The 20418-nt window shown below is 38.5% G+C and overlaps 1 protein-coding gene across 4 annotated transcripts in view; it reads right to left on the reverse strand.

Moving 5' to 3' along the window:
• Nucleotides 1-20169, reverse strand: part of baiap2b (BAR/IMD domain containing adaptor protein 2b) — a 47245-nt gene extending 27076 nt beyond the window's left edge. For 3 of the 4 annotated variants that reach the window (XM_056771313.1, XM_056771315.1, XM_056771312.1), the window contains exons 1-3: nt 19918-20169; nt 8705-8780; nt 5875-5961 (exon numbers count right to left, since the gene is read on the reverse strand). In XM_056771313.1, the coding sequence (XP_056627291.1) occupies nt 5875-5961; nt 8705-8780; nt 19918-19989 (235 nt within the window). In that variant the 5' untranslated portion in view covers nt 19990-20169. The remainder of the gene's footprint in view (nt 1-5874; nt 5962-8704; nt 8781-19917) is intronic. The other variant, XM_056771314.1, reaches the window with a different exon arrangement.
• Between the last annotated feature and the right edge of the window lie 249 nt (nt 20170-20418).

The raw sequence follows: 20418 nt of genomic DNA on the forward strand, positions 1-20418 counted from the left end.
TTTGTGTTTGGCAGAATCCCAAAGGTGAGACAATAAGGAAATACTGAAATCGTGTACATAACATTACAGATTCCGCTTGCTCGGAGTGAAAATGAAACCGTGTTGACCTGCAGCTGTACGTCTAACATCAGGATAGAGTCTGAAACATAATTTAAACCTGCAAAAGCTGCAGTAGAGGGTTTGAGAACTGAGAGAGAGAGAGAGCTAGTGAGAGAAATGAAGAGAGAAAGAAAGATAACATTTGTTGAATTCCCATACTGTTCACCTTACTCTAATGTCTTATTATTATTATTGTAAGTAACCAACGCCAATGATACTATTAATAATTCTAAAAATATATATATATATTATTAGATTATTATTATTACAATTATTTGCTTGTTTGTTTATAATATTGATTAATAATAATTAATATTATCATCATCATCATCATCATTATTATTATTAAACATTATAATGGTAACACTTTCCTTGAAGCATCTTTGTATAAACATTATAAAAGTAGCTTTAAAGCATTGTAATGTCTTATAAATAAATAATAAATGTATTTACAGTTAATACATTATAACACTTAGCAATACATTGTTACACTACACATTTTAAATTGGTTATAATTCTTTACAACTACATATTATGCATCACAACACACATTATGAAGCATTATAATGCATTATACATACATGCTTCAAGGAAAGTGTTACCATTATAATTTATTTGTCATCTATAATTCTATATAATTTATAGATATATAGATCATATATAATATATATATATATAATAATAGTATTAAATTATGAATCATAATTGTTGTTGTTTTATTGTTATTATTATTCTATTACAAAGAAAGCAAGAAAAAAAAGAAATATTATAAATGATATATTTGATTGGTTATATTGGTCTTTTCATTCTATTCTATTCCCACTATCATTTTCTATCCTCTTTACACTGTATATGTTTTATAAAGAAGCACAACTTAATGTCTTATAGATTACTATTGAAGTAAATAGAAGCCCTTACTTCCATCTGTTAAAAACCAAGCTTTCTTATTTCATCCTCTCAGCTAAAACAGTCATTATTCAGCGTGTTCAGCAAGAGCTAATAGTTGCGTGAACGTTTCTTTATTTCTTTCATTCTAAACTCATTTGACGGATGATTTGGTCCTGCAGCCATTCTGCACACAATAACTTCTACTACGATTTTGTACCATAACATCCTTTGAATTCTTGATGTCTGAATTGAAATTCTGATCTCTTTGTGAGGGATTGATTTTTATATCTTAACAAGAATGAGTCTGCATAAGTTGCCTATCAGTATAATATTGCCCAACATTAACAATTCAAACACCCCAGAGTAATTTTACAACTTTAGCAAGCCTCAAGAGTTAATCGAGTTTAGACCTCAACAAATATCTGTACTAGCTTGAGAATATCCAGGATTTAGACTAATTATCAGCGTAAACACTATAGAAATTGGTTGTGGCTAGAAGGAATATAGCTACGGGCGGAAGTGATGCAAAGTCTCGCCATAAAATGACAATAAATTACATAACCTAATGCCTAAACCTACCCGATCCCTAAACCTAACCTTACATTAATAAAAAATTGTAATTACATTTTGTCAGCATGACAAAATGATGCGGTATTGAAGTGTGCATGCCCAGTGGAGATAGCTGTATCCCTTCAAGCCAAAACCATTGAAAACTCCTAAAGACAGAACTACAAATGTGAAAAGACGACAACCTGCTGGTACCTCACAGGTATGACAACTGAAACCCATATTTGGACAGAGGAAACAGGAAGCTGTTTAATATGCAGCACAGTCCTGCAGTATTGGAGGAAGCAGACAAGTGAGGCTGTTTTTGGCTACGCTGACATCACCAGAGAGGCACGAGCCGCATCCTCCTTTCTTTGCTCTGTCTTTCTCTCTCTAGCGGAACTTCTCCTGTTAAGGCCAGTATTTAATCTATTTTTAGCTCGTTGCTCTCTCTCTCTCCCTGGCCGGCTGCGTTCCTGCATCAGTGCGTGGGCTGACTGCAGGCGGCGGGTGATGCGATACGCACAAGTGCTGCATTAAAGAATCACCGCACATCTCTCTTCACAGCGAGAGATTGAGATTTACTAAGATTTGAGGATGCCGTGAGGAGGCAGAGGGCGGTACTTAAAGAGATCACACCACTATCCACTACACCGAGAGTGATGCTTTTGCAATGATGTACAGGAATTTCATAATTTGTATCAACTCCTGTTCATTTGATTTTAAAATAAGATTAAAATGGCCAGGTGAGATTTAAGACTGACTTTGAAATAGATTAGTTCAAGCTCCTGATTTAATCGGGTACTAACATACATCTTGGGTGATGCAATATAAAGCAGACATGCTTAAACCCCATGATTCAGCCCATGATTTATCATGACCTAGAATTGATATAATCTATCAGTGTCATTTAGTAAAAGGTTAATGATTCTCTATCTACATGAACTTGAGCGACTTAAGACACAATAAGAACATTCAAATAAACCCTTTCTGTCCTGATTTTCCCACTAAATTTTCTGATAAAGGAATGAGCAATATTACAACACAAGTAGTAAGAAACACACACACACATCTTGAGCATGTGAGCAGTGCTGCCCATGTGGTCCGTTCTTCAAACCTTACATTATTAATGCACACCTGAGGCTCTTTGCACAACATCCATCCTTTTTAAAAACAGTCCATCTATGATGTTCTAACAAGACCATGAAAACAGAAAGTTCTTCACAGTGCAAATGAAGCACCTCTCCCCGCATCCAGTACTCTGGATCATTTTATCTAAAGAGACACAGTGCTAAAGGCAAAAAATTATCTGCATTAATTATTAACGCTGTATTAGGATCTCATTTAAAGGATTACTGAAGCGTACATCAAATGTGAGGAGATTAGGTCTCACATGCTCAAACACATGTGAAGGTCTAACTGGAAACACATTTTGCCTGTGGCCGAGTTGATCCGAAGTTTCTGGATCACAACACTGTTTTTGTTAAAGCTTGTGCACATTGGAGCACCTAAATTCCACTGATATTGATTAATATAATGTATCATTAATGATAATTTTTGCATTTTTTTCAGTTTTGCATTACCTGGGACATTTTCATTGTTAGGTGAATAATCTACAGAAGTGTCATATTCACACAAAAAAGGTGTTTAGTGATGCCATTTAAAAACCGTCTTTGGCCGTTAACACAATCGTAAACAAAAGGTTCTTTATAGTGATCAAATGTTCTGATGACTATAAAAACACAAGATAGAAATGGTTCTTTTTTTAGAACCTTTGACTTAAAAGGTTCTTTGATAATTAAAAAACGTTCTTCTATGGAATCACTGAAACTCTTTTAGAACCGTTATTTTTAAAGGTCCAATGTGTCATTTTTGGGGGATCTTTTGACAGAAATGCAATATAATACACATAACTATGTCTTCAGGAGTGTATAAAGACCTTACATAATATTTGTATTCCCTTAGAATTAGCCATTTCAATCTACATGTTGTTTCTACAGTAGCCCTAAACGGACAAACTGCTCTACAGACCATATTTCATTTACGTTATCTCCTTCGTCAAATAAACTAAAATGAGACGCCACCTTTGTGCTGTGTAAGCTGTCGTAGTGCTTCGAAAGGGAGGGGTTGAGTGAGCCTTTGGTTGCAATTCACAACCTCACTGCTAGATGCCGCTAAATCTTATACAATGGACTTTAAGAGTGTGTTGTACACATTTCCTTCAAAGCCTGTCAAAACAAACTCCAAGACAAACACTTCTTTCCCATACAAAAAACAACCTCAGTACACATCCAAACAAACAAAGTGCAGGTATTTGGCTATGAGACACATCAGGAATGTTCTTGGCCCGTGTGAACAGAAAGAATGTCAAGCGTCAAGAAATATGATGAGAAACGAGACAAAACAAACATGCACAATGCCGATCACTGTTAATTAATAGTTATGAAATCTTCATGATAATGTTGACATGCAGAAACAATCTTGCTTGTCATTCATAGTAAAAAAAAACATTAACATGCAAATAAATTTTAAATACTCTAAACAAGATTTAAAGAATGACATATTTACATTGACATTTATTCATTTGACAGACGCTTTTATGCAAAGCGACTATGCAAATATATGCATTATCAGCAAGCATACTACAGAGGAAGTGATGCACAAATGCAAGTTGATTTAAGCAGACGCACAAAACAAACACAGACTTGCTGTATTTTGCCTCAGTCTCATGAAACTTTTCTCATTAAACTACTTCTTCACACACAGATATTGCTGCTTTTTAACAATGCTGAGCTAGCAGCAGACTAGAAATGGATCTCTTACAGCCCAAAAAACAATCTCATAAGGCCTCCACTGCCGCCAGGGTATATTGTTGTGATATTGAAAAGTTGGAAATCGGTTAATACAATCTCAGGATGAGATGAGGTTGAATTCATTCAATAATAGCCTTTTACTGTTCAAATGAGAGCTGGGATGGTGAACTCCATTCAATGAGCAGTCAATGGCACACCGACTGATGAATGCTCAAAAGCAAAGGAGGAAAATGTTTCTGAGATTAATAATGAAAGTATAACCTGTTTTCATGATCTTACTCACTAGGCCACCACCCTCCTGTCATCTTCTTAGATTAAACTTTGATGGGCTTTTAGTGACATTCTGAAGGGTGAAAGGTTATAGAGGAGGCTCTACAGTATATCACACTTTCCAAAAAAAATCACTTTCTACGGTCTCACCCTCCATCTGGAGTGATACACGGGATCTATGACCAGACAACTAGACCTGCTTGTTTAAGGTTGATCATTGAAGCATATCACAAAACAAACCCACTCTCTGGTCAATAAATTCCCTATGGGCATCAATAATGCCAGACAATCTCTCCGGCTATAAATTAGATAGTCTTTAGAGGTGAGCCTCTCTTGCTACAGATCCATACATCCTGGGAAGCGAAATGTCCTTAAATTATTTTAGGTATCTGGTGCTTCCATTACCCAACAGTTGCTATAGTGTTGACTGTTCAATTTATTAACTGCGTGCTATGGCACGACCTTATAAATATAGTCACTTATAAATAATAAATAGCCAGAAAGTCCAGTGAAAGGAAACATGTTTCTTATTTAACTTCAGAACGATTTTCTGAATCGCACATCATGAATGAGATGAATTTGCGTATTACATTTCTCACGGGCATGTCATTTCATGGCATGTCAATCATTTCAAAGAAGTAATTTACTAGGTCGGAAAGAAAACGCATAGATACATTGTGATACTTTATCAAACAGTTTTGCATTTATGCCACATAGATTAATTCTAATTAATGAATAATTAAAATGAACAAATGCATGTTTTAAAGGTCCAGTCAGTGAAATCTAGCCGCAAGGTTGCGAATTGCAACCAACCGTTCTCTCATGCCCTCCTTTTCGAAACACTGCGACGGCTGACAGAACATGGCGAATTACATCCAAGGGGACCCGCAGTGTATGAAGCTCGTTCTCAGGTAATAAAAACATAACGCTTCACTGTGTAAATTCTTTATACACCTCTGAAGGCATAGCTATGTATATCATATTGCATTTCTCTCAATAGATCCTCCAAAAATTACACACTGGACCTTTAATACAAAACAACCCATTACTTGTTTTTGAAAATCTGAAAAGGGAAGAATGAGCACAATCCAATCCCCAATGAGCTACGAGTGAACCCGCAGGGCAGAGTTTGTGAATGTACACGATTGTACATATGTGTTATGTGCTCAGGCATCCGACCATTCACACCTCAAATGATTCTATTTTGCAATACCCCTTCCAACCACAGGGGGCACCGCAGCCTCAGTCTATAACTCACCAAGATCCTTAGAGCCGTGACTTTCGCTGGCCAGCTCTCCCATCCGCACCAGTGCGTCGAAGTAGCCTTTTGCTGCAAATGTCACACCTGGAAACATGGAAGCATTTGGGACATAAGAATCGAGAGTGTTCTAATGTCTCTCTTTCACACCCGAAGCTTCCCTTAACCCACAGGTGTTGCGTCTATGGATACAGGAGTGGTGGATGGGAAAGTCTTAAACTATATGTTCTGGGATGGCTCTGCCAGAGAACTGAGGGGGTGGGGGAGAAGCTTGTGATTGGTGAGCAATGAGAGGCAGAGATACTATTTAAAAAAAGCTTCACATTCACATCAGAAAGCGCATTACTGAGAGCAATCACTCATTCTGTGTGAGGTCTCACCTCAGGGGCAGCGCTGCTTCTACTACATCCCTATGGCAGAAACGGGTTCAGAATCAGGCTCTCTAAACTGGAGGATCACAGCAGTTTAGCGGTCCGACAGCATGCCAAGAAGCACAAAGTGTCTTGGAACATAGCAACATTTCTAAGTTTAATACGTATCAGAACAAGAGGATAGTGAAGGTCATGTGCAGCGGTAGAGATTCGTTTTAAAGGGACAGTTCACCCAAAAATGAAAATTTATCATTGACTCGGCCATGTAATTCCACATAATTCCAGACCTGCATGACTTTCAGAACACAAAAGATATTTAAAAGATGTTGGTAATCAAACAACATCGGCCTCTATTGACTTCCATTGTAAGGACGCAAAACCTTATAAGATCACCAAGACATTTCTCAAAATATCTTCTTTTGTGTTCCACAGAAGAAAGTCAGATACGCAGGTTTTGAGCGATGAATAAATGATGAATTTAAATTTTGGAGTGAACTATCCCTTTAACTACTCCGTGCATTGAAAATGAAGTAATTTCGGTAAAGAAATCAATTTGTGTGGATAAATTTTCATATTTCATAAGTTCCTTATACAGTATATCCATATTATGCCTCTTGATACACAGTATGACATACTGATCAAAATGTAGTGTCTCAATGTTACACATCTGCAGTATAGTCCCATTTGTACAGTCACATTTGAATGTATGGTGTTATGTTATACTGTCCGTGCAAATCCCTGGCTCAAGACAAGGTGTGTCCTGGTTGTGGCGGATTAGAGGGGGAAAGCTGGGGGCTTAGGTGCTCCAGCATTATGGGGGAGATGGGACGATCATTGATGAGTAAAGGAACGAGGCAGAGAGCAGAAGAAAAGAGGATTACAGAGGTCTGAAATATAAGGCCAGCAACAGGGACAGAGAAGTCTCTCCAACCCTCTCTGGGGAAATGCAGCTTCAAAAGACAATCCAAAATGTTACCTCCAGAACAGCTAAGAACCTGCTTTCAAATTTCAAGTTAATATGCGATCCAATTTTATAAAGAGAAAAGTCCTGACTAAAATATGGTTTATATCCAATAATTCAATCAAGTTCTACCTCCTTTCCAATCCTTGTTCAATGGAGTCTTCGAAGACTCAAAATATAATTCCCAACACCTCCCAAAAATGGGTTTCTCTGTGCAACTTAAACCAAGACCTTTTCTTCTTATCACCTACAACATTAAAAGCTTGCAAATGCCTCCAAAAACCGTTCTCCTTTCTTGTTTGACATTTATTTTCACAAAACAATCTATTATTCACATAACACCGCTTAAAACAACCCAAAAATGGTCCAAAGTTTGTGAATGCCCAAGTGGCTGCATCTGCACTAGTCATTAGTGGGTACTGTGGAGGGTTTCCGCTCTGCTGCCTGCAAGAACTGGCAAATTTACAACTCCGGCAAATCCCCATGATGGATTCCGTGTACCACCTAAGCTGCAGCCAATGCTGATCTGCAAGGGTGGAGTGCAAATCTCCCTCCGTTCGGCTCGTTTTTTACAAATATCAATCAGCCTGCGACACTCTCACGCACATGCACACACATTATTGTGGACAAGCCTCCGGGGGTTTGGTCTTTCGCTTGTGTTTTCTGCCTCATAAAATATTAGATGTGGAATGATGAGTGGAAGGGTTCTCTGCAATACTTGGTATGGTGATCAAACTCAACAGGGATGGTGCACAGATTCTACTCTGTTCTTGATGCTGATCTACACACACAGACACTATTTTTGATCAACAATGTTGTAGCGTCATTACATGAGAATCAGATTAAATTATTAGAGAATGTTAGGAAGGTTGTTAGAATAAAGAATAACGAAAGAAGCGATCCAAAAAAAGAAGTTTAAGTGTTGCTTCTATAGACCCACACTTGTCCTGAATACACATCTCATCTGCTCTCCTTTCGCGCTCTCTCTACGGGACTGTCTTCTCCCAGAGATCTCTCTGGCCTATTTTACGCCCGTCCTCCGTTCTATTTCGTTCTCCCTTCCTTCCGGTGCTCAGAAATACCTACATCTTTGTCCTTGCCCAGACGACTTGTTCAACACATGCAAACTCCGCACACATAACAGAAACACATCATCGAGCATCAGTGTATCAGACGGATCTGCAGATGCAACATGCATGAGGGATGTCAGGGGATTCGGGTGTGGATGAAGTTCACATTTAACACGCTATGACATCATCACTACAGGAGGAACAGGAAGTCTTCCGGCCCACAAACAAAAAAAATTGTAACAAACATTCAACACACATTTAAACAACATTTGAATAGATTTTAAAGAAATTAAGGAGCGGTGCTCCGCATAAACGTGAATATTTTTCTATTGTACATTAGTTTAAAGTGCAAACCAATGAAATGAGAGCTTGAATAGCCGCCTCACTGATTGATAGAGTGCTAAGGAAGACGACGGTGGGGTACTCACTCGACAGAGCCTTCTCGTAGGTCTTTCCCATGGCGACAAAGTTCCTCAAGCAAGGGTTGAACTGCTCCATGATGGACTGCAACACAAATAGCACAAGTTTAGTCAGCCTATTCGTCACTACACAAAGAACATAAATGAGGTACAGAAAAAGTGGTGAGGGGGTCCTAAAGAATCTACATGAGATGAGATGTGCAGATACAAAGATGAAAAAAGAGACAGAAGAAAGACAGAGCTTCAACAACCCCACTATTCAGAAAACTCTCATTAGCTGGACTTGCAGGGCACCATGCCAGCTGGGATTTGCCATTCTGTTGTTGCTGGTGGGCACAGACTGTGGGAGTTTATGACAACCTACCCACAGTCTGACTCATCTATAATTCAACATTAAGAGATGCCCTTTACGTTATACTCAATTCCCCCTTATTGAGACCTCCATCTCTTCTCAACGGAGCTCCGGCGTTCCATTACAACTCCAATCTCTCACTCTCGCTCGGTCGCTCGCTCTCAACTTGATGAATTTGTTCTAAGATCCTCTCCCCCCAGAGTCACACTGTTCTCGTTTCCACAGCTTGGAATATAATGCAGCATGGCATGAATAGAGGACAGAGGAAGGGAACGTCAGGGTGGGAGGAAAGTAAACCGGGATACGATGCTGGAACGCTCCAAAGACAAAGGATGAATGAATGGAGCCACGATCAACAAAGCATTGTGCAATAAAAATACTGCAGCAGCTATGGAGACGTACTGAAGTTGTAAAAATGTCCATAACAAAGATTCCACTTTAGGTTTGCTTCATGAAAGCAGGTATCCAGTATAAGAACAAAGCCTGTTTCGATATGTGTAAGCATGATTTTAGCACCACAAGCAGCCCCAAATAGAATTCAGCAATTGTGAATTTTATGTTTAGGCGTTATCCCAATTATATCTTTTATGCCCATTTCAAATAAGTTATGATAAAATAACAATAATATTTAGGAAAATTTGCATGATCATACATTTATATCTGTATATATTGGTCCGGACATTAATCCTCATGCTCTATATATCTATGTCTATTTGTATTGTTTATTACATTTCAGCATCTTAGTTCACAATCATTTCTTATGTAATTCATCATCTGCTGCTTATAATCACAGAGTTGAGTCCGGCCAGCTGCGCTGATCTTCCTCATAAAATCTGTATAACGAAATGGAGACCACAAACCAACATACACAAACAGAGGAGATGAGAAGGAAATACAGACACAAAAGCAGCTAAGAAGGAAGACATGAGAAGAAGCCGTGTACAAGCACAGCTGCAACTCTTTCATCAAAGAAAAAATAAATTACACAATCATAGTGTGACAGAAGTCACTATACCACATTCCTGACTGCATGCTTGAGGCGACATGCCTGACCTTCATGCAACGGTTTGGGTTGCCAGGGTGCACTTTGCATGTCACGGTTTGGTAAAACTTCAAAAGGGAAATTTTTGATTTCTTTAGAGCAAACATGTGCTAAGCTAAAGATTTGAGATAGTACACGATATCTGCTGATACTGATCCAGATTCTGAAGATCACATTCATATTTCTTAACTTTCTGAATGTGATTAATTCATATAATGACTATTAATATTGAATATCAAACTGATGATGCTTTTATCAATTTATGCAGATTATTGGCCGATATATGGGTGCATCTCCTAAAGACAGTTTTTAAAATACCAAAAGACTTCAATATCGATGACGCCCCCAAACGTTTTCCATTGGTTAAGACCATGTTTTCAACTCATGTCATTGGTTAAGCCAACGTTCCAAACTTCTAACTCATGCCAGTGTTTCAAACTCCTATCATGGGTTGACCCAATGCTCCAAAGTCATATGTTGAGCTAATGTTGCTGTTTAAACATCAGAGCAATGTTTTGATAGCATCAAATCACATGATCTACATTTAGCATTTATTTAGAAAATTCAGCACACAAATGCCTCCCTTACAGTTGCCTCTGCATATCTGAGATCCTAAACACTGACACATTCGCCTTTATAACACTTTATTAACCACATAACAGATCAAAAATAAACCCACATAATACATGAACAAACGCCAAGCTGATGTCCATCCAACATCGCCTCATTACACGGATTTAAAACACTCCACTGGGAAACCTTTCTTTCCTTGATTAGTCCCAAAGCAATCAATCCATGTAAAACAAGCATGAACGAGAGCACCCAATCCCTCGATTCAAAGTCATTTTCTTCTAAGCATGCCTATGCCAGACACTTATCATACATGACCATGTAAATTATAGCACTTCATAACAGGCATGTTCATTAAGAAATAATTAATAGCCCTAACAAGCAAGATTTAATATCGATTCATATTCAATCAGCAGACGCGCTGGCTGAGAAACAGCCATGGGAAATTGAGACTTCCTTCTTCGATCGTATCGATTACAGTAGCAGGTGTGGGGCTAGATATAAAAGATTGGATAAGAAGTAGCTTGTCAACTGAAGAAAATGTACCATTATTACCAGTTACAAGGGCAAATAAAGTACTTGATTTTTATCAATCCTTACAGCTGTGAGATGGAGTTTAAAATATGAAGAGATGGAGAGAATATGATGGCTCTGGTTCTGATGAGGTCCCAAAATGCAGATCTCTTGGTAACAGGTTGACAATGGGGGAGCTGTTAGTGTTTGTTCATCTAACAGGGTCATAAACACGCCTCATTTACCACAAACACACCCTCATACATCAACACCCATAAACCTGGTATATAACCTGTGATGCAAAACTAATGCAGTTGGGGTCTCACGGTATAAAACAGCTTGAAAAAGATTGATGGGTGTAATTAACTTTTGTGTGTGTGCGTGTCAGTCCAATGTCAAGCTTTGCTTCAATGTCACCTGTGGCATAAAAGCTCCTGTCCCCACCATTGTGTGTTCAACATACACAAGAAAATATTGTTGTCAGCAGTCTATTGATGTGAATTACGGTAGGAACTTGTTGTTTACTGTTATGTAATACTCTTGAGCCCTGCGGCACCAGGAAAATCGAGTTGGGTAACGGATGATGATGGGTATAAATCATTATGTCGGAGTAGGTTTTTTAACCTTAAAGGGAACCTTCACCCAAAAATGAAAGTTCGGTCATCATTTAGTCACCTTCGAGTTGTTCCAAATCTGTCTACATTTCTTTGTTCTGATGAACACAGAGAAAGATATTTGGAAGAATGCTTGTAAGAAACCAGACAGATTTTGCCCCCCCATAGACTACCATAGTAGAAAAAAACACAATGGTAGTCTAAAAAGCTCCAGAACTGTTTGCTCTCCTACATTCTTCAAAATATCTTCTTTTGTGCTCAACAGAACAAAAAAATGATAAAGTTATTTTTCCTACTATGGGAGTCAATGGGGGGCAAGATCTCGTCGGTTATAAGCATTCTTCCAAATATCTTTCCTGTGTTCATCAGAACAATGAAACTATTACAGATTCAGAACAACTCGGATCAAATATGAAATGATTTTCATATTTTCACATTACATTAGTCATAAAAAAATATTCTCTAGTGTTGTAAATACAATAAGAGGCAATTGTGAAATCATTCAGTCGTTACAATGAATCCTGACAGGATTGCGTTAATGTATGGCTTCATGTAAAAAAACTCTTTAAATTACAGATAGCTCATTGTGCACGTGTTACAAAAAAAAACTCAATTTTACACCTGATCTAGCATCAGTCAATGCGCTAATATGCTGCAGAGGCCGCCTTCAGCTTTCCACATGCACCAGGAGCTTCCATGTCCACTGCGGATGCTGCAAGTCATTCAGTTACAGCTGTGACACTCCTACGAGCCGCCCTAGTCCTCATCTCACCAATTTACATTACAGATGAGCCCGTCTATGTAAGTGTGTGTCTGCGGGGGTGTATATGCGAGTGCGACGGGAACATCAGCACTGCGTGTGCATCCCACTTCAGATGGAGCTAAGAGAGGTGAGATGGAGAAGGACTTCCTTGCCCATATATGGCCCTGTCGGAATTCCCCCGCATTACACTCTGCTAAAGTGCATTCCCATTCCCCGCACGTTCAGATTGTACCACCTGATCACGGTTGGGGAGGGAGGTTTAATGTGCAGCTAGTGCTCATCGACCAACGGAACATTGTGTACTCCTCCATCCCAACAGCTTAATCCATTCACAGAAAAGGAGAAGAGAAACGAGTGAATCGTTTTTTCAATTTCAGTGCAATGAGACAATGATGAATGCTGTGTGACTGTATAAAATGAATAATTATTCTGCACAAACGCGGTTTCGTCCTTCTGCCGGTGAGATCACGGACATAATGTCATGGCATAGATTCCAGAGGGAAGAATTTCCCAATTGTCTCTCCTCTCCCACTCACAACTTCTGTATTGTCTCACCTTCTTTGTCTCTCAGACTGTTTCTGTTAAATCTCTGCTGCTTTTCTTTCCCTCTCTTTATTTAGAAGATTTGCTGTGCGAATGTGAGGAAACGTGCAGGCCACATTTCACCCAAAGTCAACTTCATTAAAGAAGTAAACCATTGTATTACCTTTATTTCATTTTGGAACATAATTTTCAAGACAACTAAACACACTTAATTTTAAATTCTTAGTTCTATGTGTAAGAATGCCATTACTAGTGAAAAAATATATACACTCGCCTAAAGGATTATTAAGAACACCTGTTCAATTTCTCATTAATGCAATTATGGTGGTTGTGTAATGGTGTGGGGGATGTTTTCCTGGCACACTTTAGGCCCCTTAGTGCCAATTGGGCATCGTTTAAATGCCCAGGCCTACCTGAGCATTATTTCTGACCATGTCCATCCCTTTATGACCACCATGTACCCATCCTCTGATGGATACTTCCAGCAGGATAATGCACCATGTCACAAAGCTCGAATCATTTCAAATTGATTTCTTGAACATGACAATGTGTTCACTATACTAAAATGGCCTCCACAGCAGTGTTGGGTAAGTTACTCTGAAAAAGTAATTAATTACTAGTTACTCATTACATATTCAATAGTGTAATTAGATTACTGTCCAAATTACTCTGTCCAAAAAGTATTTAGTTACTCATTACTAATTACTTTCTATATCCTACATCAACCTTGATTAGTTAAGTGATTCAAGGATAGACATGAAACGGCTTATTGAATTCATTCCAATAAATATTATTAACTGACTAAAGTATTACAAATGTGATAATTATACATGAAAGCACAGATTTTAAAGTAAGACTTTGAATTTTGATGTCCATTACACTATTGCAAACCAATATATTGCACAAAGTATTTAGTTTAATTACATCAAAAGTAACTGTAATTAAATTACAGAAAACATACGAGTAATCCCTTACTTTACCTTTTCAAGGGAAAAGTAATTTAATTACAGTAACTAATTACTTAGTAACTAGTTACACCCAACACTGCTCCACAGTCACCAGATCTCAACCCAATAGAGCATCTTTGGGATGTGGTGGAACGGGAGCTTCGTGCATCCCACAAATCTCCATCAACTGCAAGATGTTATACTATCAATATGGGCCAACATTTCTAAAGAATGCTTTCAGGACCTTGTCGAATCAATGCCACATAGAATAAAGGCAGTTCTGAAGGCGAAAGGGGGTCAAACACAGTATTAGTATGGTGTTCCTAATAATCCTTTAGGTGAGTGTATATAAATCTTATTTCATTTTATTGCTGAAATAACAAATTGTCATGAAAACCATTTCAGTTCTTCTACACAAAGTATAATCTCCTATTTTTGTTAATTTGTTCTTTTGATAATTGGCGAAGTACCGCTTTTTCTTGTAAGTTTTCACAAGGTTCCCTCTGCCCTCGTGGTGCCTCATCATTGGCAGTTCAAGATTGCAATTACAGGATACTCAACGCTTCATACGTTTGCTTATCAAAGGACTGCTCTAATTTCATTTTTGCCAATCGGTTTCTTTTCATCCTACCGTTCTAACCCTGGTACCCACTTAAACCACCATGCCTGCTGGCATGCATGCCAATCAGTCGTATGTTTGTTCCTGCCAGTGTCTAGGCATAACAGACATGACAGAAACAGACTCCACTTCAATCACATTATATCCATCATGGCTGCCAAAGGACCACATTAGAACACATAGAAAAATGAGTCAGACTGGGCCAAAATATTGCCACATTAGCCAGACCCCATTTACGTTTGTCAAAGACAAAACAGATATGTGACTAAAGAGTATGATTCAGAAATATTTTTTTGATATACATTTTTGCATATTATATTTAGTTGAATTGAAATGAAATGACTGAGTTTTATCAAATGTTAATATGAAACAGATGTTTCTCTGAGTTCCCGTGTTCTTTGTTATTGACATTTATTCATGGCCATTAAAGTTTAAAAGCTTCTATGAACATGCAGCTGTCTCTGTTTAGCAAACTGTGGCTATGATTTTAAATAAAAGTACCAGAACATTCTGTACTAAAGCAAAATACTGTAGCTATGATTTTATATGAAAGTAACAGAACATTTTGTGCTTGTGAGAACACAATAATCTGACATCAGCAAACTCAATGAAGTGGACTTAAAGTCCCAGTGAAAAAAGAAAAAAAAATCATGATATATTGTGTTTATTGTAAATAGTTTATCAATCTGGGTCATTCTCGTTTTAAAATTTGTGTGCCCTCATTATCTTCAGTTAAAATCTGAAAATGCACTCTCGTCCTGTAATGACTATCCATCTTAAATGACGTATGTTAGACGGCTTAGGCGGAGCATCCGTTAATTCCTGCCTGTTCTGTTTCAAAATGCCACGGCTGTTTTTATACGTCCAATTAATCGAAAGCCATGCCCACTATTTCTCTCATTCTAAATTCCATTTCAAATGGAATTGAAATACTGAAGTAAAAACGATTGCAACTTCCGGTTCACGGGGGTTTTAATGTAAATACGAATATCTGCCAAATGACAGGCATGTGTGTCAAATCTTGAGCTGGACCCTCAGGACACTGACAGTACTTGTGTCAATCAAGCTGGACTCAAAGTGGACATATTGATGTGGACGCATTTTTTTAAAAAGCCATGTTAAACTCTCAGTGAATGCAAGCATGTTTTGGTAGAAAATAAAAGGGTCACAACAGGTTGTGCTACTCAGCCAAGAGACCAGAAAGTAAGAAACGACAGATTCTTAAATAAACAAATACCATAATGAAGGGAGGCGGCACGCTTACAATGTACCATCTGTATATAACAAGTTTCTGCATAAACAAAGCTTAGCCTTTGATTTAGATCTCAAGTTTTTGTATTCTACTTTACTCAAGAAAGCAGTACAGTTCCTTTAGAGGTTTCATGATCATAAAAACACAGACGGACACATGCAGTCCAACATACGACAGTCGTCTTCCAACATGCTGTTAAGCTACCATCTGCCCGCTTACAGCGCAAAAACAAACATAAAAATGAATTTAGAACAGATTTTTAATGACACCTATATTCTGGGTTCTCCAGACTGCTTGAACCGAGATGAGAGGAAAAGTGGAAAGTAGGGCTTCTTATGTAATGGTAAAACCAGGGCACACGGGACTACATACTGTGCTAATTGGTGTGCATATAAACAGAAAAATCCAAACACATTATGGAAAACGGCTTAAATACCTCACCCAGAAATCAAAACAATACTTTAACATCTTATACAGGTATTCAAATCTAAAAGAACACACTCAATCCGAACCCACACCTGAACACAAAACAAACACACAGATGTTGTTGATTTGGCAACAGTTGATACATCCAGTCAACAAAAATCTTGTTGGGGCAATTGTGTTTTCAAATAACTATTTGATTTGATACTTTATGGTAAATCTCTTTACTTAACAGCATGCTATGTGTGTCCAAGCACCACAAAATGATGTAATATCTCATTAATCAAATGACCCTAAAGGAACAGTTTGCCCCAAAATTTTGGCATTACTCATCTTCGCAGGCTGTTTACAATGATGTAAGATGCACATTAAGACAAAATATTAATGAGGAGTTCATCTTTCTCTCCTCAATGATAGTGAATGGAGTCCAAAATGCAAGTTGTTGTTCATTAAAATGAATGTTATGTCCCAACTTAAATATTTCTAGTGTAAAGGTCTTTGCATATACAGTCCGAAATTTTCGTATGCGTTTTTCGTATTTGGCTCTTGCTTGTACGATGTCTCGGAATTGATAAAAAGGCCACTCAAAATACTTGACGGATGCGAAAAACGCACAAAATCGAACCCAGTCCGAATTTTTTTATGACGGAGGAAAATATCGGAGTTGTGATTGATAAAATGTGAGGTTGTATTGATTTTTTAACTGCGGAAAATTCTGATGCGAATTTCGGACTTGAGTGACTGAACCATTTAAATGAAAATTATCTCAATATTTACTCACCCTTGTGTCATTCCAAACATACATGATTTTCTTTCTTTTGCAAAACACAAAAGAAGATATTTTGAAAAATGTCGGTAACCAAACAAAATTGGACTCCATTTAGTTCAGTGGTTTTTCCTCATATTATGGAAAGTCAATGGGGTCTATTGTTATTTGGTTACCAACTCTCTTCAAAAATATGTTTTTTTATTTTTGAGTGAACTATTCCTTTAAATGTCAGTTGGTCCCCAACAAAAAAACAACTATTTGGTTTCCAAACACTTTATTGTACGAGTCATGAGTGGACTATTAGCCATTACATTTTTTGAGAATCTGTTCCTATTCACTTTCAATTGGGGACACAAGTTTGCTCTAACATTATTCAAGAGACAGTCACAAGAAATTAAGTAAATGATGACATAACTTTTCAATTTCAGGTGAGCTAGCTAAGTTCATATGGCGAAAAATTTCCTCTATATCCCAAAACGAGGCCAGCTGAAGTGTCGACACATGGACAGGGTGTGGGCAGTACAATGAATGTCGTATAAAAGAAACATCCTCCAACAGATGACAGTGTCCTTCACGAGCCCTGACTTTCCTACTCACCGTGGGCATACACAAAGCTGAACTCTCACACATTTACAACCCCTACGCTTTGGCAGAGGCACATTCTCTCACACGAACCGTTAGGTCTGCGAGACACTACCCACATGCACGCAGACAGAGGCACATGCATGTACTGACACACATACTCTATGGGCCGTGAGACACTGCCTACGTTCACTGGCAGATGCAGACTGAGTCACTCGTGAGTGCAGACGGGCGGATTTGGGCTCCCAACCAAGGACCTGTGAGATTACTAAGCAGCTAGCAGGTGCGCATGCGCGCAGACATAAACATACACATACATTTACAAACTCACGTATAAAATGAAATTGTGTAGTCTCCCAGGCCCTATATTTTGTGATATAAAGTTGGATAAAAGAAAAGCTAATAATTTTAGAAGACGCAGTTAAAGGAATCTATAAAATGTCTTTCAGTAAGCCTTGAAGCCTAAAATGGACAACTTTGTTCTTGTATCCGCCTTAAGCGCAGTTTACCGCCACTTTGCATTCTCTCTCCTCATTTCTTATTTCTGATTAACCCCACTGCCTCACAATACCTGTAATTATACGGTTACAAAGTCTAAAAAAGTCAAGAGACCCAATGAAGAAGAAACATCCTCCAATTTAGAATCTTAAAGGCCAAAGCTAACCATCAATGCTACTTGAGTTCTCACTTTCCAGTGCTCATAGTGCACCTCACTCAGCACAACGTACTCCACTGGACATCTTAATCCCTCACAGCGAAATCTATTATTCTTTGAGCGGGCTACCACTGATTACTTCTTAAAGAGGCTTATACTCCGGGTTTTGAAATATTCACTGCAGTAAAAACACCAAGCAGTCAGTTCTCCTCCTTCTCTTGCTTAAAAGCATCCTATCCATTAAATCGAAAGGCTTAATCTTCAGTAATATATAAACTCCATGACTATCTAATCGTGGAACTACCAGTGCCGAGGCAGAAAAAATGCCAATGGTGTCATGAATAATGGTTAAACAGGAGGTTTCAATGCAACTCACAACAACGTTTGGCATCGAGATAAATATATATCTGATACATTGAAAATAATCCTAAAGGAGGATTATAAGGTTAAGAAAGGTCCAGTTATAAAACCGAAGCTTTCCACGGCTTATTACACAAGTTTTTTCGGCTCAATAATAAATCCACGCTGAAGTTACGCTGACAGTTCAAGGGCTTCAGGACACATGACCTCATGGTGACCTCAACATCACATGACCATTCGCAGATCAGCCTATAGGTTGGTATAAAGTATGCAAAGTTTGGATTTGCTCCGCTTTTGGACTTTATTATTCTTTTCAATCTGTTTTTTTCACGCAAAGTATTCCGCCAGCTGATTAATACTCTGTTCCTTCCTTCAGTAACCAAGGACATTAACTCCATGGGTTGGAATTAACAGCCTAAACATTAAGTCCCTTAACAGATGTCTGAAAGACTGAACTAACACACTTCACTCATTCAGCCTCTGCAACCTTCTTCTGGCAGAAGAAGAAAGTGTGCATGCATGTGGGAGAGGAGGAGGATGAGGATCCATGGAAGAGGCATTAGCCATTTCTGATGGGACATTCTCTATCCATCTGCTTTACACAATCAGTTTCATACCACATTATCAATCCAGAGGTCACTTTAGGAAAACAAATCCAAAGTTACTAATACGCACCCACCCAAAAAAAGCCAAATAGATTTATAATGATCCTAAACGTATAGCTTACATGTTAATCAAATGACATCCATTTTATGCAAACACCGTTGATGTTCATTCACAAAGTCATGTCAAAGAATTGAAATGTTGAACTACTAGCCATGTGGAAGTTTTGAAATCAACACTTTATGAGTGTTTCCTCACAATATTGGCTAAGTGATGTAATTACAACAGACACCCGAAACTCACCTGTCTTCCAAGTTACAGGTGAGAAAAAAGATTCAAGTTCTTAGCTAAACTGGTTTAACATTGAAATTTGCCTCAGTGATGTCCCTTATTAATAGCTTTATAAGACAAGCCTACAGTCAGAACACTTTAAAAGTTTACAGAGACGAGCAAAAGTGTTCATTTGCCGTTTGATAAGCTTACGATATTAATAAACATATTACCAAACAAATAGGCCTATATAAAATATAAATATATCAAATATATTCTTTAACGATAATTACAAAAAACAGGACCACGAAAGACTAGTCAGAACAACTCAAAACGTAAACTTACCTTATACACATTCTCCGTTATACGGTGCACCTCTTCGGTCCGGGACATATTGGAAGCTTGGGTCAAAACCATAGACGGGGACTTGAATCACTACTGCGGGAAAAGGTTTCCGAGAAAACACTAGAGAAGAACGAGATGAGGAGGCGGAGTACGACACTGTATCACTCAACCAGAGAGTGTCGGAGGCAGAGGATGATGCGGGAGCTTTTATACGGAACTCTCTCTCTGCGCCCACTGTTGCCCACGCGCCGCAGCCGGAGTGGCGGGGATCCACCGTGCGCGTTTCTCGGCGTCACTGGAACTGCGCTGGATGTAGAAACGGACTCCGCCTCTCGTTCGGGCTCCGCTGAACCGTCCCGACGGTCACGGAACTAGTCTTGCTCGTAGACCGCTTCAATGGTGGATGTAATGAAACTTCACTATTACAACATCGCATTGCGCGCTTGCAGAGAACGCTTGGCTTAAGGGGAGCGTTAAAACGTGTCGCGTTTCTGGCAGCAA

Source organism: Triplophysa dalaica, chromosome 17, assembly GCF_015846415.1.
Source record: "Triplophysa dalaica isolate WHDGS20190420 chromosome 17, ASM1584641v1, whole genome shotgun sequence".
In the NCBI taxonomy this organism is placed as follows: Eukaryota; Metazoa; Chordata; class Actinopteri; order Cypriniformes; family Nemacheilidae; genus Triplophysa; species Triplophysa dalaica.